Genomic DNA, 26712 nt, shown 5'->3' on the forward strand with positions numbered 1-26712 from the left:
AGAAGCCCAGAGGAGAGCTGGCCCCCCGAAGCAGGGGGGACAAGGGGTTGGCAGGCCGGAGACCTAGCCTGGAGACAGAAGAGGGGCCAGGGGCATGACCAGCAGGTCCCAGAGCAGTCTGCTGGGGGCTCCGGGGAACACAGCATGGTGTCTCCCACGGTCCCCTGAGACCCAGCCAGTCGACCTGCGTTTTTCTCATTTATTAGCTAATTCGCCTGGACCCTCACCTGGAACATGGGCTCTGTGGGCATGCCGGGAGCCTGGGATCCAGCAGGCACGGAGAGGATGTTTCCCAAGTGAGTAAATTCAGGAAGGCACCGTCAGCACCCCTCCTTCCAGGGGTGGAGAGGCCACACTGCGCTGAGGTGGGGAGGGGGTGGGGGTCACGCCCCTGGGCATGACACACGCAGCTCTCTCCACTGCCTCCTTGCGGCCCAACGGGACTGAGTGGGGGTGAGGGCCAGTGAGTCAAGGGGCCCTCCTGGGAGGCAGGCAGGCAGGCAGGAAGGGGGGCGTGGGGGAGCTGCAGCTCTGGGACCTGACAGGCCTGCTGTCAAGACCAGCCTCCACCGGCCTTCCACACCCTGGACAGCAGTGCCAAGAAGCCCTTATCAAACTGCAGGTGCCAGCTCCGCCCGGAGGCTGGACGGACACTGCTCACCTGTGATGGGCGGGAGCCTAGAACCATGCCCCAAGGGAGAGCGATTTGGGAGGTGGTGGGGGCGAGCAGCAGGTCTGGCCTAGAGGGTGGGGGCCAAAGGCAGGGACCTCAGAGGCTGCCCTCCTGACCAGGAAGAGTTGCCTGTAGAAACCGGCCTCGCCCTGGACTTGGGGCCAGAATGACACAAGGACAGGCACCTCCCAGGAGCCAGAAGACTGTGTGACCAGCACAGAGCACAGAATCCAACTGTCCCAGAGCGCCAAGCAGACTGCCAGGGAAGGGGGTTTGGACAGGGCAGCGAAAAGGCACACAGGGGGCGCCTGGGTGGCTCAGTGGGTTAAGGCCTCTGCCTTCGGCTCAGGTCATGATCCCAGGTTCCTGGGATCGAGCCCCGCATCGGGCTCTCTGCTCCTCGGAAAGCCTGCTTCCCCCTCTCTCTCTCTGCCTGCCTCTCTGCCTACTTGTGATCTCTGCCTGTCAAATAAATAAATAAATAAATTCTTAAAAAAAAAAAAAAAAAAAAGGCACACAGGACACGTGTCCATCATGTTGCCCTTCCTCCAGGAAGCTTTCCAGGGTCCCTGCTAAGCGCTTGGGCCAGGACTAGAATGGCCCTGACTTCTGCCCCACCCCCAGCCCGCCTTGGCTGGAAGGAGCTGACGGTGGGTGGGCGTGGGAGTACTGGTAGGGGCCTCGTCTCCCTGCGCTCCCACCCCAGAACATGGCCACTCAAGTCGCTGGACAAGTGTTTATTGAGCACTGCCTGCAGCCAAGTCCTGCACTGGGCCCAGCCTCCTGTCCTGGAAGCCAGGGGCCCACAGACACCACAACCCCAACAGGGCCAGCAAGGGAGGGAAGCAGCCACAGCTGCGGCTGTATGCCCCATGGGGTCTGGCCACAGCTGCTGCCTCTTCTGCATGGTCTGGGGGACTGGTCACTGTCACCATCCCCCACCCACTTCCACCATCGAGGGGAGCAGGGCCGGGCCCAGAGCTGGGGCCCCACGGTGGAGTGTAGAGCCCTTGTTCCCATGGGCCAGCCCTGGGACGTGTCCTAGGAGGGTCTGGCTCTGGGTCTGCTGGAGCAGAGGACAGCCAGGCCTCACACCCACAGGTGCCTCAGGCCCTTGTCCTCAGACAGCTGCTCTCCCCGTTCCTCCTCAGGGAGCTGGCAGCTGCAGGCGTCCTCGGCGGGCGGCGGTGCCTCCAGGAGCAGCTGGGTCTCTGCAGAGCGGCTGCGGTCAGCGGGCAGGCCAGGCACCCACCTCTCCCACCCCAGGGGCACAACAGACCTGGGGGCCATACGCGCTGCCGTCTCAGCTGCCAGACGTGCAAGCCCAGCTGGGCCGCACTCAGGACCAGGACGCAGGCGGTCACGGAGAGGAGGATGACGGTCAGCGGGTCACGCGTCTCAGCGGGCGGCAGCCCCGGGCTACATACGGCATTGTGTGTCTTGTTCCCGGGAAACATGGGGGGGTACCCAAACTGGGAACAGCTGGGACACACAGAAGAGCCCTCGGTCAGCCCTCGCCCAGCCTCGCCCACCCGAGCGGGACTTCCACATGGCTGCTGTCCTCCAAGTGGGAGGTGGGTCACCAGGAAGGACAGGAGAGGCCCCTCCCTCAGGAACTGGCCAGCCACCTGAAGGTCCCACTAGCACTCACTCTGACCAGGGCCTGCAGCGACCCTCCTGGCCTCCAGAGAAGGTCCCTGTGGCACAGTCGACACACTCAAAGCCGAAATCGAAATTCCCTGGAGACAGACAGACAGCTGGGGTTTGCTGGGGTAGGTGAGACAGGGCCCCTCTGGGGCCCCTCTGGGGCCTGGGTCCAACAGGTCTCTGACGCCTGCGAGACTGAGGCCTGGCCAAAATCAGGGCTCAAGTGTGCCCCATTCCAGGGCAACCATCTGTGGGTGAGGCAGATTTGGGGGACCCCAAGGCTGTGACCCCGAGTTGGTGGAGGTCCCTGGGGGATCTGGGAGAGGAGGGGAGTGCAGGGGCCTGTCCACTGGAGGCTGGACGGTAAGGGACCCCAGAAGGGGCAGAAGGAGAAACCAGGCCAGAATCGGGCCAGGCCTTACACTTGGTCCAGTAGCCGGGAGGGCAAGAGGCCAGTGAGGGTCCTGGAGAGAGAAGGTGAGGCTTGTGCCCCACCCTACCTCACGAGGGCCCTCAGGCTTCACCATGCCCCTCCCAGCAGGTAAACAGGCCCCAGGAGAATTCGAGCTGCTTCTTCCAGGAAAAGGTTGCCCCCCAGACAAGGCAAGAAGGGGCAGGCATGTCCCCACACAGACATACAGGGTACAGGGAGGCCTGGGCTAGGCATCCCCTGGACACCCCCAGGACTCCCCCAACCAGCCCTGAGGAATGCCCTGGAGCTGCACCGGAAGCCTGCGAAGAACAGGAAGGACTCGCCGCAGCCGCGGGGGTGCCAGGACCCCTGTCTGGGTCCGGGCGACAGGCAGCCAACGGCCGCACCCACCTGGCTTAGCCACAGAGCTGCTGGAGCCTGCCTGCCCAGAGGCCACGCACGTACCCGCCACACACAGGCACTTCCTTCCACACCCTCGTGGCGCTCGCCACACACCCACTGCCCTGAGCTCCGGCTGGGCCCTGGTCAGACCCCCAACCCGCTCAGGCCACAGCTGCCGCGGACTCACCATGGGGCCGCGCCTCCTGGCCCGGCGGGCAGGTGTGATGCTTGCAGCTGGTGCACTGGGGGTCCCCGCAGTGGAACCCCGGCTCCACACACGTGCAGTCCACCTTAGGGCAGGGCTCTGCTGAGCCAGAGAAAAGCCAGCCCTCTCAGCAGCTGGGCCAAGCCCCTCCCTCCTCAGGACTTCCCCACCACCCCACCAGGGCCCCCCAGAGAGAATGGGCCATCCACACCTCCACCCTTAGGCAGCCCCAGAGGTCAAAGGGCTCCTGCCTGGGAGTCAGCACCCGGGTGGGTTCCCGCTGTCTCCCTCCCCCACAGGCACCCATGCAGCCTGGCTGAGTCCCCCACTGCCTTGAAGCTGCTCCCACCCAGGGTGGTTGTGACTTGGCATGTGACCAGAACATGTCCCTGCAGGACAAGGGGCCCGCCTGGGGGATCTACTCCCTCTCCCCCTTTCCTCCTGCCTGTCCCCGCCTGCCGCACTGAGACTGGGACCCTCAGAGACCCCCTTCTCAACCCCCAGGCTCCAGCAGGGTGACACTCTGGGCTGTTTTCCCTGCAGTATTTGTCCCCAGGCGGGCACATGCCCCTTGCCCCTCACCCATAGAGGCAGGTCCGAGGCAGGGGTGGGGCAGAACTTGTGCTGGCCTGAGGGAAGGTCAAGGGCTCCCTAGCCGCTCAGTGAGAGCTGGGACAGCTTTCCTCCGCCTTGGGACCCAAGACTCTCCTTGGGGAAGGCTCTCACCCCCTAACCCCTGACTCCCCACATGGCCCCTGGCCCGAGCTGAGCTCCCCTCTGCTACACGCCCCTCACCCATTGCCCAGGGTCCGTGGGCTCCGGACCCAGAAGATCTGCCCGCCACGCCGTGGAGGCCGGGTCTGAGCACAGGGAGAGGGCGCGGCGCTGCTGCGCTCCGAGACAGGCTCCCCGCGCGCCTTACCCGGGGCGCACCGGCGACAGCAGCGCGCGTCCGTCCCGGTTCCACGCAGAAGGCGCTCGGGGCCGCATCTCAGACCCCCGGCGGGGCGCTGGCCCAGGCCCAGGGCGCAGAGCAGCGTGACGCCGCACAGGGCCGCGCGCGCGCCCCTCGCCTCCATGGCACCCATGGCGGGACGGTGCCGGGAGACTTTAGGGGATGGGCCCCGCCACGCCCCCATCCGGGCACGCCCAGACCCCGCCCCGCAGGCCCAGATGCCGGGAGGGGGGAGAAAAGGTTCCCATCCGACCCCCGTGACCCCCGGCAACCCCCCCGATTCAACGGGCGGGCGGAGCACCGGGGGTCGGCAGCGCCGGCTCCGTGTGACCGCAGCGGTGACGTGTGGCTGGAGCTTTGTCCAAACCGCAGAAGGCACAGCCGTGTGGGACCCTCAGCAGACCCGGCCCCTGGAGCCCGTCGGAGCCGCGCGGCCGCGGGAACAAAGGGCCCCCGGGGAGGGGGACGGTGGGGGCAGGGGCACGCGGGAAATCTGGGCGGCTGCCCCTCACGCTGGATGTGAACCCAGAGCTGCTCTCAGTAGAAAAATAGTTTTTTAAGTCAGCGGAGCCGGGCTGGTCTCTTCGCGCTGCAGAGCACAACCACAGGGGGTGGGGGGCCTCCAGGAGACTCGTGTGTGGCCGGCGCAGGGGGTAACCTGGGGGTTCCTAAGTGTCCCTGCCCTCTGGTCCAGGAATTCCTACCCAGAAACTGAATATGCCCGCAAATGTGTGTGGGGGGGGGAGGGGGACACTGAACATAGCTTGCACCCCCCGCGACACAGGGCTGGACTGGAAGGGAGCAGGTCAGAAATGTTTTCTGTTCTAAACTTGCAGCCCATCGGGTGTGAAGGGAGGGACGCCTACAGGAAGGGTGGGCACTGCGCGTGCTAAGTGCAGACGGCACCCTGCGGTGGGTAGTGCCCACGGTGTGCTGGTACAGGGACCCCCGGGAGGACAGTCTGGCTGGGGACGCTTCCCTCGCTGTGCCCCCTCGGTGTCTGGCTGTGTCCCCTACCCCTGCCCCAACTTCCTCAGGAGAGCCCCAAGGGCTTTTAAAGATCTCTAACTCCTCGTCCTCTGCGAACCCTACAGACCCCAGAGCATCATGGTCCTACCCCCACACCAAGAGGCCCCCCATTTTCCAGGGATGGGGACAATGCCCCCCTTACTTTCTGAGGATCAGGACACACCCCCTCACTTAGCCAACAAGGTCTGACCAGGCTCCAGGTCTCACACACACACACACACACACACACACACTCCAGCTTAGAGCTCTCAGGAGCCACCTCTTACCTCCCAACCCAAGGACCTCCTCGGATCTCGGGACAGGTCGCTAGTAAGGAGAGGTCCAGGCATTGACTAAACTTCCAGGGGGTCTGCTCAGGTCCCAGCACAGACTGCTGGGCTGGTTCCCACCCAGACCTCTCCGGACGAATCTGGTCATCCCGGGGCAGTGGAGGGCCAGCCCCTGACCCAATTTTCTGTGCCTCCAACTCACCATGAGACTGTCCATCTCCCGCAGCCTCAGCTTCCCCGTGCGGCACAAAGGGCTTCTGGGGCCCTGCCTCCTCTGGTACGCCTCCCTGGGGCCTGGGTCTCAGGAGTGGGAGAGTGCTTACGGCTCTGGGCTGGAGGTACTGGTCTTTGAGGCCTACAGCTGCCACCTGGCCTGATGGGCAGCTGTTCCTTTCCTGAGGGAATTGACAGGAATTAGCCATGGGTGACTCAGCTCTCCCAAGTCCCAGGATGCACGGCCCCTCCGCAGAGGGGCAAACCTGGTGGTGCAGGGAAGGGAGGGGGCTCTCGGGTGGGCTGTAGCTCCAGGCTGCCCGAGGCTCCACGGAGCCCTGAGGTCTCCCACTCCAGGAGATGGGTCTGAGCGTGGGGACAGAGCGGGAATCCACGCACAGAACCCGCAGTTTTAGACCTTCATCCGCTGCTCACTTCAAAGACCTGAGGGGTCAGGTCTGGGGCAGTAAAGGGTCACCCCAATTCTGGTAAGTTCGTGATATACTGTGGCCCAGGAAAACATGATCGATACCCTACAAATGATGCTTGTCAGGCTGTGCTGTGTGTCAGCTGGTCCTTCTGGAAGCAGGGACAGAGTTAGAAGCTTCTGGAAACAGTGGGGAGGAGTGAAGGTGAGCTGGGCGGGAGGAGCTCCGTGCAGAAAAAGTCCACGGGAAGGGCCCGTGGGCGGGCGGGAGAGGAAGATTCCTCCGTGGCTGCCGCCCACAGCTGCACAGAAAGCAAACAGCCCACGTTCAATGCCCACAGAGATAGCGGCTTCTGAGCAAGGCCCCTCGAAAGGCAGGAGTGACGTCAGCCCAGTGTCAGTGCCTGCGTCTGCTTTCTTGTCCCAGCCCCTCCGGAAGCCCCCCCCCCAACCCAGCCACAGGCTACGGGGACAAGGAGAGCCTCTAGAGCTGGGCAGCCAGGGGAGCGGCGATCTTTATCTGCTGTGTTTTCCAGGGCCCCGGGCCGCTCCCCACATTTCTGCGTTATCAGGTCTTCCCGCTCACACGAGTCACCATGTTCCTGTCAGCGGTCGGCCCCTCACGGAGGCCAGGCAGTAACCAGAGGCGGGTGGTGCGTGGAGAAGCGGATCCGGCAGCAGGGCCGGGTGGGGACGGGGCGGGGGCGTGGAGGGGGACAGCGGACACTGGGCAGGGCCACAGCTCGAGGCCCAGGCCTGGGGTCACGCGGGGCCTGGGGCGGAGACAGTGTGAGGGTTTTCAGCAGACAGGCGGGGGTGAGGGGCTGGAGAGTGTGCTTAGGGCTGGTGTAGAAGCAAAGAGACGATGAGTCTGGCCATCTCTCTGCCCATGGCAGGTGTGCAGTGGCCAGGTGAGGGGAGGGTGTCCTGGCTGAGGGAAGAGCTGGGAGGTGTGGGGAGGAGGCCTCGGGTGCAGGATCTGCCCCCTCCCCTGCCCCGACCCTGCCCCCTCTACCAGGTCCCCTAGCACTTCTCTGCAGCCTCCACACTATCCTGGTGACCACTGTCCCCAGATCAAGGGTGCGGGTTTGCCGGCTGCGTTGAGGGCGCGGCTCACGTTGTTTTGTCCACTGCTGAGTCCCACCCCGAACACGGGGAACTCAGTGGGGCTGAACATGGGACGGCTCTCTGTCCTCCCTTGGCAGCGTCCAGGCCCCAGGGCAGAGGGCTCAGAGGTTTGAAGACACATTGGACGGGCCTCTGGGGTGACCCTGGGGAGAAAGATGGCCCAGGAAACAAGGAGGGCTGTTGGCCAGGGATCGGCCAACATCAGGGCCAGAGTCTTGCGCTGGCCGCAGTGCCTTTGGCTTCAGGTCAGCCAGCAGCTGCGAAGGACGCTCACCGTCTGGCCTGGCAACCCAACAGGAGGGGCACCATAGTCACGGACAATGTCCGTGGGACTCTACTGTCGATGGGCATCGGGGTTTTTCAGCATTCGCCCCCAGGGCCAAATGCGGCTCAGCTTGATTGGAAATCTCCACTTTCCCAAAGCTTCCCCACTCACTACCCACGACACACACGCAGGTCTGGCAGGCATGGGATTCGAGAGGTCTCGAGAAAGAATGGCTCTTGAGCTCTCTGCTCTGCAAGGACACACAGAGACCTGAAGGGTTGTCCTCAAACATCCCCTTTGGGGCCAGGGCCTCCAGTCTCCTACCTGCTCCCATTAGTGCTGGAGCTGTGGGCTCACTGGGGGAGCCTAGGGCCTGTTCACCCAGAGGCAGGGCTTGGAGAAGCGGCTCCTGGATGCCACCGACAAGCTGCGGGGTCATTCGGTCCCCTAGGACATGTATGTGGCCTGCACGCCCCCCGTCTGGAGCCGGGACATGCTCAGAGAAGGGGTGAGGACAGGGGTGCCGGGGTCTCTGAGGGGGTCCCATACCCCTGCCGAGGCTGGAGAGGCCTCCCCCGCCAGAGTGGGTCTGGCCCCTGCACTCCCACCATGGCTGTGTGGCACTCAGCCCGCTAGCAGCCAGTCGGAGACCCAGGTTCACCAATGTCATTTATTGGGGGGACCACCCTGGGCGGGGAGTATGCACGGCATACGTAGCAGAGCCCTGGGCGCAGGCCAGGAGCACCTAAAACGGCGCGGGGTGGGGGGGTTATGGGACAGGGTGGCCTGCGCGCGGGGGCACCCCAAAGCCCCTCCATGTCTAGCAGGCCCTCAGGGCCCCCAGCGGGGGATGGGAGCACTAGCTGCTCCAGTCTTGGCTCAGATCTTGGCCAGGGCGGAGTTGGCGTCGGAGTGCTCCTCCTGGATAGGGGTCCGGAAGCTATTTCCACCTGGGGAGGGGAAGGAGCAGAGGCAGGAGGTGGGGGAGGGTCACGGCCCCCCATGTGTGAGAGGCCTTTGGGGCCGGGGTCACACGGGGTACTCACTGGGGGGCAGCCGCCAGGCTCTGTGGTGCAGAAGTAGCGCCAGCGCAGCCGCCACGGGAGCGAGGAGGCCCAGGCCCAGGCCCAGGACAGCGGCCAGCTGGGGGCCTGCGGGGAGGCAAGGCCTGCTGGGGTGGGGTCCACTGGAGCAAAGGGTCCAGCCCCAGAGGGCCTCTAGGAGGGCAGAGGGCACCCCCACCCCCGCCCTCTCTCCCTACCCCCCTTCTCCTTGCCCTGCTGGGGGGAGGCCAGGCCCCCCCCTTACCCCTGGGGGGCTCTGTAGGGGGCGTGAAGGGCTCCTGGGAGGCCCTGGCCCAGGCTGTGGTGGGCTGGGTGGTGGGGGGCCGGGCTGGGGGGCCCTGGGTCTCCCATGGCAGCGTGGCCGGGGGGCTCCTGTCCTCACAGACAGCATCTGAGCTTTGACTGGCTGGCCGCACCGTACGCTTTCCTTTCAGGGTACAGCTGACAAAGGCAGGGGGTACTGTTCAGGCCAGAGCCTCCAACCCCCAGCCAACTCCTCCCAGAAGGACCCAGAACTGAGGCAGGACCAGGGACGTGTGGGGAGCAATGGGCATCAGATCCCCCCGGGGCCTGTCTGGCAGCATCCCACTCCTAGCCAGGGGACAGGCCAAGGACCCTGCCGAAGCCCCACAACCCCCAGGGACCCCTGCCCCACACCCTCATTCCCCACTTCCCTTCGCTCTGCTGCCCACACTGCTCTCCTCCCACCCCTACCGTGGAGGCCCCAGCTGTGGATGAGGCGGGCTCTCATGGTCTCCCAGGGCCTGGGACAGAGTCATACACTCCTCACCCCAACCCAGCAGCCAGGCTGGACCAGGGCTGAGGCGGCGGGCAGCATGGTGGGGCCAGGGGTCATGAGGGGACAGGGGCCAGGAGCCTCCCAGGCCACTCACTTGGTCCAGGGCTTGCAGGCCTGGTCGTCCCCTGGGGAGAAGTGTCCCGGTGGGCACGGGGCACAGTCTGCAACAAAGACAGCAGGACGGTCTCCTCACCGCCGCCTCAGGGACCTGGACGCGGCTGCTGCTGGGGGCTAGTCCTGTAGGGCTGGGCGCTCCCCCACCACAGCCTCCAGAACCGCCTCCTGGCCCACATTCCACCCACGGGCCCTAACCCGGGCCCCCCGCCTTTCTCGGCCTGGCCTGTTTGTTGGGGGAAAGGAACTTGTTCTGACCTGTGGGGGTGGGGTACAGTGGAAGTGACAGCAGGTGATGTGGCAGACACACTTCCTTGCCAGCCCCAAGGACCCCGCAGGCGCGCAGACCCTGCCCTCTTGAGCACACGCTGCCCGCCGCCACCCCCGGGCTCACCAACGCCACGCTTGAAGCCGTCCTGGGGCTCGGTGCCTGGCTTACAGCCGCAGACCGTGTCCTGCGTAGGTGTGCATCTCTGCTTGGGTTCACTCCCACTTCCTGGGGGGGGGGGTAGGGGAGGCGGGCAGGGTCGGCAGAGCCGCGGGCTGCTGCACAGGCTGGAGGACGGAGGCCGAGGGCTCCCGGACCAGCAGCCCCCTCGCAGCCGCGCGGGGCTCCGGGTTCTCTCCAGTCCCTGGATGCCACATTCCTTCCGGCCACGTGGCCCTTGGGAGGCACGCCCAGGGTGGCTCCAGCCTCCCTTCCCACCCTCCGTCAGGCCCACAGCAGGACCCTCGGTGGCGCTTGGATCCCGCTCTTGTTGCTTGCAAAGGCCAGCCGGCAGGCATGTGCTCCTGCCCGATTCCTCGTGGCCTCAGCCCACCCCTCCCCGGGAGGAGGGAGGGGCTCCTAGGGGGCCCCCCGTGGTACAGCAGGCCCCACTGTGGTTTGGGGTTTGTCTCTGCGGCTATGGGGACCTCCTGGGAGCGCCCAGGCGGGGCGCAAGGGACTCGCTCAGGGGTCTGGGATCCGGTCAGGGTGACGCTCACTCTGATTGCACTGGGTACAGGGTTTGCAGGGCTCATAGTTCGTAGCCTCATTGTAGAAGCCGGACAGACAAGGGTGGCACTCGGTGTCCTGTCCTCCGCTGCAGCGTCTCTCCATCCCATAGCCTGCCGCGGGAGGCAGGCCAGACTCAGCGTGGCTCCGCATCCCCAGCCTCAGTCCTGGAGGCCCACGGCCCCGGGCCTGGTTGCCGGTCACCCACTCTGTCGGCCTGAGTCCGCTAGCCCGTGACCCCCGTGTCCCGGGACCCCATCTGCTTGTTCCCCTCTCCCCAGCCCCCATCCCCGTGTGGGTCCCATCCCTAGGACCCCACCCTCCTGTCCCGGGGCCCCAGAGGCCCCCTCCCCAGCTCGGTGGCCAGGCCACTCACCGGGCGGGCAGTCCTGACAGCACCTGCCGTCTCTGGGGTAGGCGTCCCCCATGCAGGTGAGCCGGGCCGCGGCTCCCAGCACAAGCCCGAAGAGCAGGAGGGCTGAGGGGGGCCCGCGGGGCCGCCGAGCCTGCACGAGGAGATGAGGATTCATTGCCGGCGGCGCAGGAGTCTGGGGTTTTTCCTTGCAGGATGTGGCTATAAGGGCTGCGGGGGAGGGGTGGGGAGGGAGAGAGGAGGAGGGGACCCGGAGGAAGGAGGCCCAGGAAGGGCTGGGGACCCCTGACCTGGGCTGGTGGCAAGAAGGCAGCTAGTCCGAGCAGCAACCCTCCAGGCTGCGGGCTTCTCTCCTGCCCTGCGCCCTCCTCGCCTCTAATACGCCCACTAACCTCAGCCTCAGCCAGTGGGCAGCGGGGTGCTGACCCGGCTCAGACCTGGGGCCAAAGTGAGGACCTGCAGCCGCTGGACCCTCGGCGGGGCCAGCACATCTAGTCCGCATCCACCGTCCACACCGGACGCCCCCTCGCCCCACCTCACCAGGGACATGGCGCCCCTTCGGCTGGGCACATGGGTAGCCTCCTGCTCTGGCCAGCCGACCCCTCCACAAGCTCGCTCCCTCTGGGCGCCCGCTCTCCCTGTGGAGGGCAGGTTGGACCCCTCAGGAGCAGGTGTCTGCTCCTGCAACCCCCCCCCCCGACAAAAGGCTACACTCATGGCAATCCTCACCCCTTCAGCAAACGGGTGCACAGAGCACATGGGTAAACTGAGGCAGCACCCTGTGTCAGGAGACAGGCCTCACACCATCTGGACCCTCCACGGGGCACTGGCTCAAGGGAAGAGCAGCCCCAAACTCGAGAGCACAGTCCCTGGTCCAGGCGTCCAAAACCAGCTCAGACGGAGGCAGTGGTCATGAGCTCGGGGGGGGGGGGGGTGCGAGTGTGTGGAGAACGGCAGGGGTGTAGGCAGACGTGGCAAGCACACGAGTGCGAAGGAGGGCTGTGCTGCTCAGCGTGTCTGAGCGCAGCAGGTGTCCCCAGATTCACGCGTTGAAACCCTGACCTCCCATGTGGCTGTTTTGGAGGTGGGGCCTCTGCGCTGCTGGTCAAGTTTAGATAGGGTGGCGGGGGTCGGAGGAGTCCTGCTCCCAAAGGGCTGGCTTCCTTCTGAGAGAAGGAGACTGCGTGAGGACAACGGACGAGGGCAGCCCTGCCCACACTTGCTCTCAGAAGTCCGGCCCAGGACAGGGAGACAGTCGTCCCTGGTGTTCTGTTAGGACAGCACCTGCTCTGCACCCTGGGTACGAAGTATGCCAGGAGCACGTGTGAACCTGTGCGCACGTGTGCGTGTGGCACGTGTGAGGCTGCTCCTGTGGGGGGGTGCCCTCTGCCCAGTCTGGCTCTGTGTCCTCCCTGGTGGCCAGGCCAACCCAGCCCATCCCACACCCACGCCGGGCCTAGGGTGTCCCCACAGCACCAATGTGACAGTGGAGACCAGGATGAGCCACCGGACAGCCCCCGGAGCACCTGGCACCCTCGGACACAGCCCCAGGTGGTTCCAGGGCGGGCGGGGAGGGTCGTCTGCAGGGCCGTGGTGTGGAGAGCGGAAAGAACACTCGAGCATGGCTCGGACATCACTGGGTGCCCTGGAGGCAGGGGAGGCTACCCTGGGTCGTTTTTCTGTGCCCTTCAAACCATAACCTTGAGATGAAATCAACCAGTTAATTCACAAAGTTTCGGACAGAGGGCCCCTCTCGGGGAGGAGAGCAGGGGAGAAGTTGGAAATTCCCCTCCCTGACTCCCCGACGACAGGTAAGGAAGCTGAGCGCCCCGGCCCACCTGTGGGAAATTCCTCCCCGGCCGAGCCGGGCAAGGCTGCCACGGACGAGGCCACCGCCCACAACAGGGGGCGGAGGGAGAGGCAGGCTCTGCCAGCAGCCAGGGGCCACCGGGGAGGGGATCGGGGCGTCAGGCAGCCTGGTGTGTGTGCGTGCGCACCCCCGTCTTCCACAGGTGGGGACAAAAGTCTTTTTTTCTTCTAATTGACGCACTGTAGCTCCTGAGGTTGAGCTCACTTGGGCGTCCGGTGGGCAGCGCCCCCACCAGTGTGCCCCTCTCCTTCTCTGGGGGCCACGTGGGCGCTGCCTGCCCTCTGGCAGTACGGGTCCCCGCTGCCCGGGGCCCTGCCCACCCAGCCCACGAACCAGGCCCCTGTTCACGCTGACCCGCCAAGCAGACAACCACGTCGCCGACGCCCCTGCCAACTCACCCATGGGGGCCCGGCCGCGGTGGGGACCCCCTCCCACCACACACTCCCAGCCCTTCTGAAGTCTTTCCCGTCTGCGGGGAACCCGGTGCAGGTGTCGCTGCGCCCTCCTTCCGCTACAGCGGCCCCACCCCACGCTGCTCGGAAGCGGATCCCTGTGGCAAGGGCGGGTCATGAGGGCAGCTCAAGGTGGCTCCTCTGCCCACCGGGCTGGAGCCCCCACCTGAGCAGGGCCCTCCAAGGCCTGAGCGGACCCACTGAGGCGCCGCAGCCCACAGCTCAGGGCTCCTGAGGGGATGCCCAGCACGGAGGGGGCAGGGGCAGGGACTGGAGGCGGCAGCTCGGAGGCACGTGAGGTCAGGGACCCTCGGTCTGTTAAACCCCTCACAGCTCAGTGTCCTCTGTCCCCACATGCTGGACAAGCAATGGGCACGGCTGACCTCCAGAAAGGGCCTGGGACAAATACAGGTCTGGTGGGACCTCCCCCAAGAGCCCCGTCCTGTCCCCAGGCTCTCAGGCCCTCCCAGCCCCTGACCACAGGCTGGGTGAGACTCCAGGTCCCCTGGCCGCCTCTGATCTGTTCCCCCACAGCCAGCCCGGCTGGAGTGCGGAGGGGGCTCTCCCCCCAGCCCCTGCCCTAAGGGCCGGTCCTCAGATCTTCCCTCTCCAGCCAGCACCTCCCAGGGGTCTCACCTCAGCGCCACGCTCCAGACCCTTGGCTCCCGCGCCCCCGAGGGCCTCCCTGCCGCTAAGCGCGACCCTCACGTGCAGCCCCACCCAGCAGCCTGGCAGGAGCCTGACCAAACCCTCTGTTCGCACCGGATCACCCACCTCAAAAGCACTGAGTGGAAGCCACCTGGCCACAAACGTTCCAACATCATTTTATGAGCTTTTTTTTCAACAAGGAAATGAAGCTGGGAGGAAAAGGCAGCTCTATCTTAACGTACATTAGTGAGATTCTCGTCACAAGTGTTTGTGTTTTCGGAGACGGAACGTCGTGGCAGGAACCCCCGCCGCCGGCTCGGGTCCCCCGCAGAGCACACGCCAACGCAACGCCAGCGAGGAAGGGGCAGGGGCCGCGCTGCTCCCCGCAGCGTGGTGAGCCCGCAGGGCCCCGACGCGCCCGGTGCCTGGAAGTGAGACGCCCGCGCGGGGGGCACCGGCCCACAGCTGCACCGGCCCAGGCTGGCCACTCACGCACACCTGGGGCAGGGCCGGACCGCCGGCGGCGGCGGCCGGCCCGGGGGGGTGGCGGGGGGGTGCGTGGGCTCAGAACTCCTCGTGCACGTTGCGGGCGTAGTCCATCAGCTTGCTGCCCGTGAAAAACTCGCTGTATTTGAGGACCTCCTCGGGCTCCAGGTGCTGGTTCTGGTTCTCGTCGGCGATGGCGATCATCTGCTTGGCCTCGTTAAGGGCGTTGTACTCGTTCATGGGGTCCATGTAGTCCTGTGGTGGTTCCGGGCACGGGGTCAGCGCGAACCCCTGGCCACCATGGCCCTCCCCAGCGCGCCCGCTCCCCAGCAGCACTAGGGCCATCGACCTCGAGCCTCAGCTCCACCATGGCGCCAGAAGTCCACACTTGGTGACGAGGCCGTGAGACACCCCCCACACCGCCAGGCAGACGCCCCTGCCCCCCATGGATGCCCTGTCAGCGAGGTCAGCGCCTCTGGCCTCAGGGAAGTATCTGCATGGCTCTGACCCTGTCCCCAGCCTCAGAAAGCAACGCCTTATTTAAAACACCCCATGGGCTAAGAGTACAGAAGCAGCAAGGAGGGGATGTGGCATGTTCTGGAATGTTCTGGAAGGCAGACACCAGGCTGGAAGTGGCTCAGGGCCAGACAGCCTTTGCCTGTGTGGCGCCTGAGACTCGCCGCCTCCCGTCCTCCTCAGGGCACTCCTGATGCTTCCTTCCCGGAGGGGACCGGCCGGAGGGCAAACAGCCTTGAGTGGCTGCGGGAGCCTGCCCGTGGGTCACGCGATGCCCGGATACAGGCATGAACACGGACTCAATGAGCCGCCGCTCAATGCTCGAAGCAGGTGTGTGCGCCGGCTATCAAGAGGGATCAGAGAATTCTGGCGCAAAGACAGTGAGTCATGCAGCGACGGGGAAAACAAGCCCACACAGCACCCACGCGGCACCGACAGAAACACTTCGGGGGAAGATGGATTCCAGAGCGGCCTGCACCCCCGGCACCCCAGCATCTCACCAGCTGCCCACTGGGGAGCGGCTGCTTGGAGCCAGAAGAGGCCGAGGCATCCCTGGCTGGGGGCAGGCCAGCACCTCACTGGCCCAAGCACCACAGGTGACCACGCTGCCCAGGGACTCCACCTCCCCTGCGCGTGGGGAGCCCACCTCCAGGTGCCACAAAGTGTTACAACGAGCAGCCGGGCCAACACTGCCGTCCTTTCCACCACAGCCCCTTGCCTAAGGCACACCTGGAAGCCTGGGGATCTGGGCCCCAAACTCAGGGTGGGGGGAGGGCGGTGCCCCCCAGGCACCTGCACTCACCTCCAGCTCAGCCATGGTCACGATCCCATCATGGTTGGCGTCGATCAGTTCCTCAAACTCTTTTTTTCGGTCTCTGACCCAACTGTCATCGATGTCCTGGCCCTGCTGGTTCTCCACTGTGCCGACGGGCAGAGAGATGAACTCAGGCAGTGAGAGCTGCTTGTCGCCGTCCTGGTCTACAGCACAGGGGAGTGAACACTCAGACTTCACCTGGATGTGGGGCCACCTGGGCCCACCCAGAAGAAAGTCAACCAAAAGAGGTTACCTGCCCAATTTTCAGTGTGTTAAATTTTAGCCTAAAGCTGTTTTAGGTGCGTCTCACCTGACCTGCTCGAGAGCCTGGCCAAAGCCAGATGGCCCAGGACAAGGCCTGACCGCCCCCCACCACTGTGTGGCCCCACAGCCTCCAAGACCCCCAGGCCGACCCCTGCCAGAAGCACTGCTGCAGGGGCACAATGGGCTCCGCCCTCCAGCCCAGCCACCAGCAGGGAGCCCCCCCCTCCCCCCGAGGCAGGGTCACAGGCCAGGCCTCACCCAGGTCCCGGACAATCTCCTTGACCATGAACTTGAGCATGCCACGGCTGTGCTCAGGGTGCAGGAATGACAGGAACTCGTCCTCGGTCAGAAGCAGGTCTGAGGGGGGGCTGTCCGCCTGATACCAGCGGTCCTTGAGGTTCTCCAGCACTTCCTGTGCTGAGAGAGGCATCCCCATGAGGACCCAGGACATCCGCACGCACCTGAGAAGTTCTGAGACGTGCTGCCTGGGAAGGCTGGCTTAGGACACTGGTGAGTGAGGCCAAGGGCCTTGGCGCTCGACAGAGAGCTCAGCCCTCAGGCCTCCTCAGGGAGGCAGACGGTGCAGAGACCGCCAGACCCAGACCCTCCCACGTACAGGGGCCGACCCCCTAAGACACGGCCTCCTCCCCCACCTGGACACACACAGGCACAGACACCCAGTCCCCGGCCCCGTGCAGCCCCAGCCTCGGCTCACTGCTGCCGTTTGCTCCGGGAGGGGTGGACTCGCCCTGCCCCGACAGGAACAAGCACCCTCTTTCCTTCCACCTCTTGCACGCGCCGCACACAGAGGGCAGGGCCCTGGAGGAAAACCCGGCTTCCAGATATGACTGAAGCATCCCCACAGACTCTGGCGCAGCCCCCACTCTCCCTTCCTGGGAAGACCTGGCATGGGGAGTGGGGCCCAGAGCTTGCCCCCACAGCCTCACAGGCTCCCTGACCGTCCAGGGCTTCAACAGGGTGGAGCGGCGGAGGCCCACGGAGCAGGAAGAGCCGAGGCACGGAGATCTGTCCACGCCCTCACCGCAGCCTCCAGGAACAGGGGCGCCCAGGCCTTGGCACATCGCAACAGGGACACAGCTGCCTCCCACACAGTACCCGCCGCCTCGAGTCTCAGTGCCTTCTGATGCACAGGAGATCCCGTGGTGACCTACTTTTAATGGCAAACCCACCTAGCGGATGGCGGCAGCAAGCGGCGCTCCTGCCCACCACGCATGGGGACAGGCCCAGACTCTGTGTCTGTCCGTGGCTCCTGACAGAGGAAGGTCCATGTGGCTCCAGCAGCTCGAGGACCTCGACCTGAGCTCACTGGAGACTTAAGTGGGTGCTGAGACCAGCAGCAGATGTCCATGAAGAGGACACACAAGCAGGGACGCGGGCGGCTCCAGCAGCTGGAGGGAGGCTGCCACCAAGCCCTGTGAGCCCGTCTGCGGTGCCTGGGGACAGCAGCCCCATGAGCCCCAGGGAGGCACACAGCCTCTCAGTGCCCGCCTGCGCTCCCGGGGCCTCCCAGACCCTCAACACTGCTCTTCACTTCCAATGCCCAGTCCTGCTCGCCCCATCCTTACAGAAGAAGGAATGAGGAGCCTTGAACACGAGTGAGATGAAGGAGTCAACAGGCAGGCTGAGGCAAGAGAGTTCATGCCCCAAAGGACGGGTCCTGACCCCAGGCACACCCGAAGGAAAGGTGCTGAAGACAGACAAGCTCCTGAGAGCAGCCAGGGACAGAGCACCAGCAGCCCACGCCCAGCAGCCACCCCAGAGGCTGCTGCCAGATGCCCCACACTGGCAGGAGGACAGAGGCCTCCCAGAACCCCCCCGATGCTTTCAAGTACCGCCTTCAGGGGACAGCTGGGACGACAGGACAGATCACGGAAATGCAAAACGGAGAAAGATACGAGAAAGGCAAACAACCATTTCAGAAAAAAAAAAAAATAATAATCACATTCAAGGCACAGGCTTTCAAAAGGACAGAAGTGAAATCCTGGATGGTGTCCCGGAGAACGGGGGAAGGCCAGGCAGCGCCCGACGGCATCCGTGCTGCTCAGGACAGGGGTCTGGTGCCGCTGGCCGCACGTGCGCCACAAACAGACTGAGCACGAGCAACAAAGGTGTAAGACAGGGACGAGGTGCCTGTGACGGGCGGCCCCCAGGGGGACAGGTGGAAGGCTACCGCCGCACACACTGTAAGACGCTGCAAGAAAAGGGTCCTACAAACCAGGGCGTCTCGTGCAAACGTGCCCCACAGAAGATCCCCGAATGAGACCCAAAAACACGTAAGAAGAATCCCAGACCGTGACCAGGTGGGACTCCTCCCAGGTGCACAGGTGGTTCAACATCTGAAAATCAGTTAACATGAGCATCCCAACAGGCAGAAGAAAAATCACACGATCCTATCAACGGGCGCAGAAAAAGCATGACGTAAAATCCAATAGGCATTCGTGATTCAAACTCTGAGCAAACCGGGAATAGAGGAGAATGTCCTGCGTGGGACAAAGAACACCTACAAAAAACCTACAGCTCATACCAGCTTAATGGTAAGAAAGCGGGCGCTCTTCCTCTAAGATCAGACAAGAAAAAGATGTCCCCCTCCCCACTGCTTCCCAGCACCGTACTGGAGTCCCAGCCAACGCAAGATAAGAAAAGGAAGTCAGAGGCGGACAGTTGGGAAGGAAGAACCAGACAGTCCGTGTTCACAGACATCACAATCGCCTGCGTAGGAAATCGGAATCATCTGGAGACCGCAGGCCGGAAGGTTAGAGTGGCCAGTCACTTCCCTGCGTGCCAGAAAGGCAGGCAGGGAATCAGAATTAAGGACAAGCAGAAAACACAGACAGAAAGAAAGTATGACTATAACCTACGGGGGACAGAGGGGTCCGGGCCACAAAACACCAGGCCGACACAGACAGGAGTGCCCACTGTCCACCTGAAGGCCCAGCAGCAGGGACACCTGCAGCCCCGGGGCCACAGCAGCTGCTGTCCTGAAGCACAGGAGGACCTCTCCTCCCAGCACCAGAACGCTGGCCTCGCTGACGCGGGACCTGCTCCCTACTGCATCCCGGGGGGCAAAGATGCCACAGAGAAACTCCCACGCGCCCACAAGCTCCCAGAGAAGACCCGACGGGACAAGGTGGGGATGGTGACCCAGCACTCAGAGGAAGGACAGGACACGACAGGCAGCACACCAAACCTGCCACCCACCTGGGTAGGGGCCCAGGCGGCATCCAGACACACTCCAGAAGCGAGCCGCCCCCGCAGCGCGCTGGCACCCGCACACGTGCCAAGAGTTTCCCTGGTGCCCCGCGGGAGGCCTTGGGGAGGGCAGAGCTCTGCCCGGCTGCTGGCCGGCCCTGCCACCTCCACACCCCTCGCGCAGATGCAGCTCCCCAGGACCCTGTCCTCGCCCACAGACCAGCCTCCCCCGCAGCTCTGGCCCACGGGGAGGCCGACCACAGCCCCCCGCCGCACGCCACGCCTGGCGCTCACTCTCCTCGTCGACTTTCAGCTCCTCCCCGTTCCTCATCTTCTCCGCAACTTCCTGCTCGCTGTGGCCTTTGCTCACCAGAAACTTCACTTTGTACTCGTCCCACGACACGTGGCCTGGAAGGGAAGGCCAAGCTGCTAGGCTGTTCCACAACCATGGTTTTAGGAACAGCGAGGTCACTGTTCAGACCCTGCCAATAAGCCAGCCCCAGGGCAAGTACAGCAAGGCAGGAGTGGCCCCCACCCAGGCACCGCCCCCAGCCCAGGCCCCCCGCCCAGCCCCACCGCCCAGGCCCTCACTTCCTCTACCCTCTGCGCACACCGCCCCCTCCTGCGGGCAGCCTCCCGCCCCCGGGTGAGGGTGAGGCGGGCAGTACCGTCGCCATCGGGGTCCACAGCGTGGAAGTGCACCTTGCTCTCCTCAACGGCCTCCTGGAAGTGCTCCGCCGTCTTCTCCATGATCCAGCGCTGCATCTCCTTGGCACTGATCCTCCGGTCCGTGTTCACGTCCACCCTGCAGGCAGGGGCGTGATGTCAGACGAGGTCTCTAGAACCCGGGACAGGACAGACAGACGGACGGACCAAAGGGTGGCCAGCGGGGCTCCACCGTCACGAACAGGGACACACTCTGCCCAAAGGTGACGCCAGAGCTGTCAGCAGACAGCGGGGATGGCTGGGAAGGCCGTTTGCTGTGCAGGGCAGCCCAGCACCACTTCCCCAGTCTGGGGGCCAAGGGGGAGGACACACTCGGCCCTCGCCCTTGCTCACAATAGGCGGCCCCGTCAGCCCACACCGGCACGCCCAGACACTTGGAACGGGACCAGAGCTGGGACACCAGAGCACAGTCACGTTTCGTACACGGGCTCCGACGGCTCGGTGGAGAAGCAAATGTAGATGTAAGTGTGTGCACACGTGAATTAGCAGTGCCCACGGATGCAGTGGCTCACACACAAGTGTGCAGACTAGCACATATGTGCCTGACCTAACACACCTGCATACACACACAATCAGGTGCACACCCGTCATCCAGCCCCGCCCACCGGGAGGCCCACTGGCAGGGACACCAGTGCCCAAATTCTGGCTTCTACACACCGTCCGCCAGGAGCTCAGGAGCTCCTGTCAGTCTCCTTCCTGGAACCGAGAACCATGAATCCCTGGGTCCTGGCACATGACTGGGCTGCGGTGCCACCGATACCCTGGGAGCCTGGACCCCACCAGGCCTGTGCTGGGCAGACAGGCTCCCAAGGCATGGGCCCCCGAGACCTGCGGACCCTGCCCAGGCCCAGCACAGGCCTGCGTGAGCTTTGGTCCTGGCACACGCCAGCTAGACTCTAGCGGCCCCCCAGGCCTGGGCACCTACTTGGAGAAGAGGACCATCAGCTTTCTCCTGCTCCTCCGCGGCTCCGCATCCTCCTCAAACCCATCTGTGTCCTTCCCCAGGAAGACCTCCTGATGGAAGTCCTTGTTGAGGTGCCCGTCCATCTCCAGCTTCACCCCGTTCAGGTGGTCTGGGGGCAGGAGCTCACGCTCATCCTTGCTGCCAGCTCTCTCCCGAGCAGATGAGTGGTTGGCAGGCCGGGCAGACACATCCATCAGAAGGATGACCCCCAAGAGCCAGAGGCAGTGAGGAGCCAGGCCGCTGAGGGGGACCTGCCTGCACGCCATGGCCGCCCTGGGTCTGGGATGCAGGACGGGCTGCAAGTGTGGCCAGGAGCTGGGGAGAGAAGGGTGGGGCAGGTGAGGAAGTGAGACCTCGGGTCACAGCCTCCCCACCACCCCAGGCACTGCAGAAGTCTCCAGCAAGCAATCGCAGGTCTGTAAAGAAGACACGGCCACTGTCAAGATGGCACGCCAGCCAGTACTTCTCTAGAGAGCCGTCTACTTCACAACATGAGATGGAAGTTCTTGGTTTACAAGATACATACTGGACACACTGTTTCCTTTTCCAAAGATGCCCACCTCAGGGGCTGCCCAGCACCACTAACCCTACCCCCTTCCAATGCCCACAGTGGGCGTTCCCAGAACAGTCTCTCTCCATCCCCCCTGGCATCGGGACGGGCTCCAGAGTCATGGTAACTCACTCTCCAAATCCAACTCAGCATTTATGAGCTCTGTGACCTTGGCTAAGTCACCTGGCCTCCCTGCCTGTTTCCACCCTGACACAGGAAGCCGCACCACCCCAAGGCTTTGTGACGACTGGGCCTGGCACCAGCAAATGCCCAAACCCACCCAGCAGGGCACCAGCCCTTTCCTACCTTTCCTTCTCAATGACCTCTGCAGGTGCACACGTGCACACACACACACACTCAGCAAGTACACACACGCACACTCGTATGCACATGTGCGCATGGATATACATGCACACATACACGTGTGCGCAGACACACACACCTACATGTGTAGAGCCACATACCCATAAATATGCACATACACACACCGCCTTGCACACGTTCACACAGGAGTACCAGGAAGTCTGTCATCCTTGGTACGCCTGGGCCCAGCAACAAGGAAACCATGCCACCCTTCTGTCCACTCTACCACGGTACGGATCCCAAGGCCACATGCACTCGTGCCCAGCACTCGGCCATCCCTGCCTTCTCCCACATCTGGCTCCTTCCACACATGCCCACATGTTTTCCCTCACACCTTCCAGTTTCCTCCAGATTCCCTTCTGGAATGGCCTGGAATTCCCTTCTGGCTGGCGCCAGAACAGGGCCCAGATGCCCCCCCAGGTCCCTACTTGGCTTCTCATGGACCTTCACACTCCACACTTCCCAAAAGGAACTCTAGCTCCTTCTCGCCCTTTCCATGACCTGTTCCTCTCATAGTCTGTCTGCCTGGCAAACACCGGCGGTCCTCTCAGGTGCAGCTGAGGCCCTCCCCTCCTCTGGCCGTCTTCACAGAGAGGAGCAGCAAAGGGAAGCCCACCAGCACCCAGGGTCCAAAGGTGGTGGCTGTGGACACGCTCGCCACAGGCCAGAGTGCCGCCTGCTACCAAGCTGGGGCATGGAAGGAAGCACAGGGCCACACAGCGGGCAGAGCAGAGGGCAGTGCTAGCCAGCAGCACTGCCACCACACCCGGCCTGAGGGCACACAGCACTGGACCAGGGGCTCCAGCGGGCTGGATGCCACCCCCTGCTTATCTGGTGCTTCCTCTTGAACCTACACAGCATTACTCACCTGCCAGCTGACACCTTTACGCACTGGTCTCCAAACCTGACCACTATCTGGGTTTTTCAACAAGACTTTGCTCTCCGAACTCATCTGTCTCATTCCTCAGACAAAGCAATCCTCAGAGGGCAGCGCACATCCCTCTTTCCAGCTGTGTGGAGCCTGCTGGCTGCCCCAGGACGTCCTCTGGGCTTGGACTGCCCTGAATCTCACGTACTGGAATGCCACACGCTACCCCACCCCACCGTCCCAGCAGCTGTCACACTGTCCACACAACCCAGTGAACCTGTACAGGGGTTTCTGCCACACCGCAATACGTGTGTTTCTGAAAACGTCGGTGCTCCGCAACAAGGTACAACAAAAACACAGGACCCATGGGAACAACTCAGGGGATGTGTCTCAAGACCCAGACAACTCGATCTAACGGGCCAGGAAGAAACCAGTAAGTGGTGGCCGGTGAGGGTCCCGCAGACTCAGCACGCAGCTCTCCGCGGCCACTAAACTGATAGAGATGCTGGGCACAGGTGCCAAGGAGATGCCAGTGGGACTGCCCCTAAGGTGGGCCCAGGAGGACATGCAGCCTGCTGCAGGCCAAGACCTGTACAAGCCTGCGGCCAGCAAGGTTTCCTTTCCTGCCGGAGTGTAACTCTACCCCTGCGCCCCAGCTCTCCTGGCTGGGCAAGTGCTGCGCAAACCAAGATGACCTCCCCTGACACTAATACCGCCCTCGCGGGTCCTGGCCGTGAAAACACGTATCATGTCCAAACACACTGTACTTTGCTCCCTGAAAAGACAAAGTCAAGTCCTTACTTATCTTCAGGACTAGGACAGGACGTTCTGCACAAAAGTAGCCCCAAAACACCCGCGCAGATACCAGGACGTCAAGTGAGACTCTGAGCGCGCACAAACGCAGCCCCTCAGCTGCTCAGCTCCTCACCCTCGGCCTGCCCTTCCCCCTCGCCCCCCGGACGGGGATGGCAAAGGCCAGGGCCTGGCTGGCTGGCCGGGGAGTCTCCGTCCTCCAGAAGCGACGTCAGCGGAGGGGGCAGCACCACCCAGGGGCCCGGCTTGGTGCAGGCGGCATTCCTCGGCCATCCCGGTGGGGTCCGTGCTGGCGACCCTAACCCTGGCCGATCGAAAGGCAAACGCGTCGCCTGAAAGCGCTGTCGCCGCTCTCAGGAGTCGCGCAGAGAGCGTCGGTAATGGCCACGGGCCGAACCGAAAGCCAGGGGCTTTCCACGCACGGCTTCAAATCTCCCCCAAGTCCTACCAATTAGATCACCTCTTGCGGACAAGGCGAGCGAGGGCCCCTCGCTGGTAAATACCGGGATCCACCCAACTGCCCCGCCGACCGGCCTCCCTCAGCCTCAGTTTCCCGGTGGCAGCCGTCGGTGAGGGCAGAGAAGACATGAGCCCAGGGTCCAGCGGCCCGAGGGAGCCTCTGCAGGCCTCCCGGCTCCCCCGACCCGGGGCCCTCACTCACCGGCCTCCCTCCGCTCGCCCAGGATCGGCCGAGCGGGGCCCGAGCGCCCGTGACGCCTCCGACGGGACGCTCCTAGGCCGCGGCCATCTTTCTTCCGGGAAAAGGCGGACCGGGAACGGCTCCGGGCGGGCGCGACGCCCCCGCGACGACGCTGGCGCCGCCATCTTTCCTCTGGGCGGAAATAGCCGCACGGACACCACCACCCCCCGGACAACCAATAAGAAGAGCACGCGCGCCCACGTGACGAGCGGACCCGTGACGGGCAGCACACCGCCCTCCGCCTCCGCCGTCGTTAGACGCGGCCTGCGCGCCGGCTTCGGGGCCTCGGGGGCGCTTCCCGCGCGCGCGCGCGCCATGAAGCTGCTGCGGCGGGCGTGGCGGCACCGGACGGCGCTGGGCCTAGGCGGCCTGGCGCTCTGCGGCGCCGGGCTGCTCTACCTGGCCCGCTGCGCCGCCGACGGCCCCCGCCCGCCTCCCGGCCGCAGCCCCCCGCCCGCCGAGCCCGCGCGCGCCGCCGCCTTCCTGGCCGTGCTGGTGGCCAGCGCGCCGCGGGCGGCCGAGCGGCGCAGCGTGGTCCGCGGCACGTGGCTGGCGGCGGCGCGGCGCGGCAGCCCGGGCGACGTGTGGGCGCGCTTCGCGGTGGGCACGGGCGGCCTGGGCGCCGAGGAGCGGCGCGCCCTGGAGCGCGAGCAGGCGCGGCACGGCGACCTGCTGCTGCTGCCCGCGCTGCGCGACGCGTACGAGAACCTCACGGCCAAGGTGCTGGCCATGCTGGCCTGGCTGGACGAGCACGTGGCCTTCGAGTTCGTGCTCAAGGCGGACGACGACTCGTTCGCGCGGCTGGACGCGCTGCTGGCAGAGCTGCGGGCGCGCGACCCCGCGCGTCGCCGCCGCCTCTACTGGGGCTTCTTTTCGGGCCGCGGCCGCGTCAAGCCGGGGGGCCGCTGGCGCGAGGCCGCCTGGCAGCTGTGTGACTACTACCTGCCCTACGCGCTGGGCGGCGGCTACGTGCTCTCCGCCGACCTGGTGCACTACCTGCGCCTCAGCCGGGAGTACCTGCGCGCGTGGCACAGCGAGGACGTGTCGCTGGGCGCCTGGCTGGCGCCGGTGGACGTCCAGCGTGAGCACGACCCGCGCTTCGACACCGAGTACAAGTCCCGCGGCTGCAGCAACCAGTACCTGGTGACGCACAAGCAGAGCCTGGAGGACATGCTGGAGAAGCACCAGACGCTGGCACGGGAGGGCCGCCTGTGCAAGCAAGAGGTGCAGCTGCGCCTGTCCTACGTCTACGACTGGTCGGCGCCTCCGTCGCAGTGCTGCCAGAGGAAGGAGGGCATCCCCTGAGCCGCAGCCGCAGCCGACCACACGTCACACGGCGCTGGAGGGCGGCCCCGACACACGCCTCAGGAGGTGGCCGCTGCAGCGAGAGGCACTGGGGGCCCTCCCACTGGCCTTAGATGGGCACAGCTGACCGGTTGTGGCTAGTCACCCAGAATAAGCCCAGCCCTCTAGGGGGCCAGGTGTATTTGGCGAAAAGCAGCGGACAGCTTCTAGGTCCCAGCTCCGGTGGGCACCCAGGCCTGTGCACCCCAGGGGCCACCATGGAGCCTCACTCTTGTTCTGGGTCTTGCCAGGGCAACACATACGGTCCAGGCAGAAAGGTCCTGCCCCTGGATCTCAGCCCGCATGGGCCTAGACTGGGGGGAAGGCTGGCTTTGAGTGGCTTGCACAGTCCCCTCCCCCCCTCAGCCCCCACCCTGGCTGTCCTCTACCAAGGGCAAGGAGAGCAGCCAGAGGCTGGAGCCCACAGGCACTTGCAGACACTGGCCCCAAAGAAAGAATCTGGACTTGTTCTGAGGTGGGGATCCTGTGTCGTCCCACACCCTGTGTTGACCGTCCACCTGGGAAGTCCCCGCCCAGAGAGCTTTGGCTGCCGGAAACTGACCCTCCGGCCCTTGCATGTTCCAGCTGAGCTGTGTGTTGCGCCCAGTGGCATTTAGAATCGCTGCAGATTGTGGGGTCCGGCTACCGTTTCTGTTCCATGTTGATGTCTTTGGTCACGTGGCGTTGACTGAACCGTGTGTCCGGCTCTTCTGCTTCAATGGAATCTTGGTCTTCGTTGCTTTAGAGTAAATTCGCGGTAAATGTCATTCAGCGTTAGTCTGTGACGTATAAATACTGTAAATTTGTGTAGATAGAGTTTAAGTACGAGTGTGTGGGTCTTGTACTTTTTAAGTTATTTAAGGGAAGACTTTTCTGTCATAACTTGGGCTTTGTGGATTGGTGTGTTTTTACAGTTGGAGTTGTGGACTCGCTACTGCCTGTGTGTTTAAATGTGGAAGAATTCTAAAACTCTCCGTTTCTCTTCCCAGTTTACACAAAAAGTCAGTCCCATTGTTTGCTTCTGAAAAGACTCCTTTAAAGGCTTCCTCGTGGCCATGCAGGGGCAGGCATTTCTCACACTCGCATCTGTTGTTTTAGACTCTGGGCCCAAGTTCCCAGAATCTGAGCCCTCGGAAGCGTCTTGAGGTTTCC

At 64.2% G+C, this 26712-nt stretch overlaps 4 protein-coding genes across 5 annotated transcripts; 1 reads left to right on the plus strand and 3 right to left on the minus strand.

Moving 5' to 3' along the window:
- Window positions 1–1717: 1717 nt before the first annotated feature.
- Window positions 1718–4780, minus strand: TNFRSF18 (TNF receptor superfamily member 18). 2 transcript variants are annotated; one of them, XM_032863111.1, is made up of 5 exons: window positions 4262–4780; window positions 3322–3438; window positions 2325–2412; window positions 1953–2155; window positions 1718–1884 (listed from the first exon to the last, which is right to left on the minus strand). In XM_032863111.1, exons 1-5 carry the CDS (start codon window positions 4476–4478, stop codon window positions 1763–1765), a joined length of 747 nt encoding a protein of 248 aa, XP_032719002.1. In that variant the 5' UTR covers window positions 4479–4780; the 3' UTR covers window positions 1718–1762. The 2 variants fall into 2 exon arrangements, with proteins under 2 accessions (XP_032719002.1, XP_032719001.1); XM_032863110.1 differs by having other exon boundaries at window positions 3322–3441.
- Window positions 4781–8279: 3499 nt separating this feature from the next.
- TNFRSF4 (TNF receptor superfamily member 4) lies at window positions 8280–11289 on the minus strand. The gene is made up of 7 exons (XM_032863114.1): window positions 10976–11289; window positions 10590–10712; window positions 9997–10098; window positions 9583–9649; window positions 8934–9130; window positions 8672–8776; window positions 8280–8575 (listed from the first exon to the last, which is right to left on the minus strand). The coding sequence occupies exons 1-7, from the start codon at window positions 11127–11129 to the stop codon at window positions 8505–8507; spliced, it is 819 nt and encodes a 272-aa protein (XP_032719005.1). The 5' UTR covers window positions 11130–11289; the 3' UTR covers window positions 8280–8504.
- A 3180-nt stretch (window positions 11290–14469) lies between these two features.
- Window positions 14470–24354, minus strand: SDF4 (stromal cell derived factor 4). The gene is made up of 7 exons (XM_032863112.1): window positions 24178–24354; window positions 20884–21237; window positions 19901–20037; window positions 19527–19640; window positions 16281–16439; window positions 15747–15922; window positions 14470–14683 (listed from the first exon to the last, which is right to left on the minus strand). The coding sequence occupies exons 1-7, from the start codon at window positions 24339–24341 to the stop codon at window positions 14507–14509; spliced, it is 1281 nt and encodes a 426-aa protein (XP_032719003.1). The 5' UTR covers window positions 24342–24354; the 3' UTR covers window positions 14470–14506.
- Window positions 24355–24477: 123 nt separating this feature from the next.
- B3GALT6 (beta-1,3-galactosyltransferase 6) lies at window positions 24478–25534 on the plus strand. Its single transcript, XM_032863113.1, has one exon. The coding sequence runs from the start codon at window positions 24532–24534 to the stop codon at window positions 25519–25521; it is 990 nt and encodes a 329-aa protein (XP_032719004.1). The 5' UTR covers window positions 24478–24531; the 3' UTR covers window positions 25522–25534.
- Window positions 25535–26712: the final 1178 nt, after the last annotated feature.

Source organism: Lontra canadensis, unplaced genomic scaffold (genome assembly GCF_010015895.1).
Source record: "Lontra canadensis isolate GAN:19392208 unplaced genomic scaffold, GSC_riverotter_1.0 scaffold25, whole genome shotgun sequence".
In the NCBI taxonomy this organism is placed as follows: Eukaryota; Metazoa; Chordata; class Mammalia; order Carnivora; family Mustelidae; genus Lontra; species Lontra canadensis.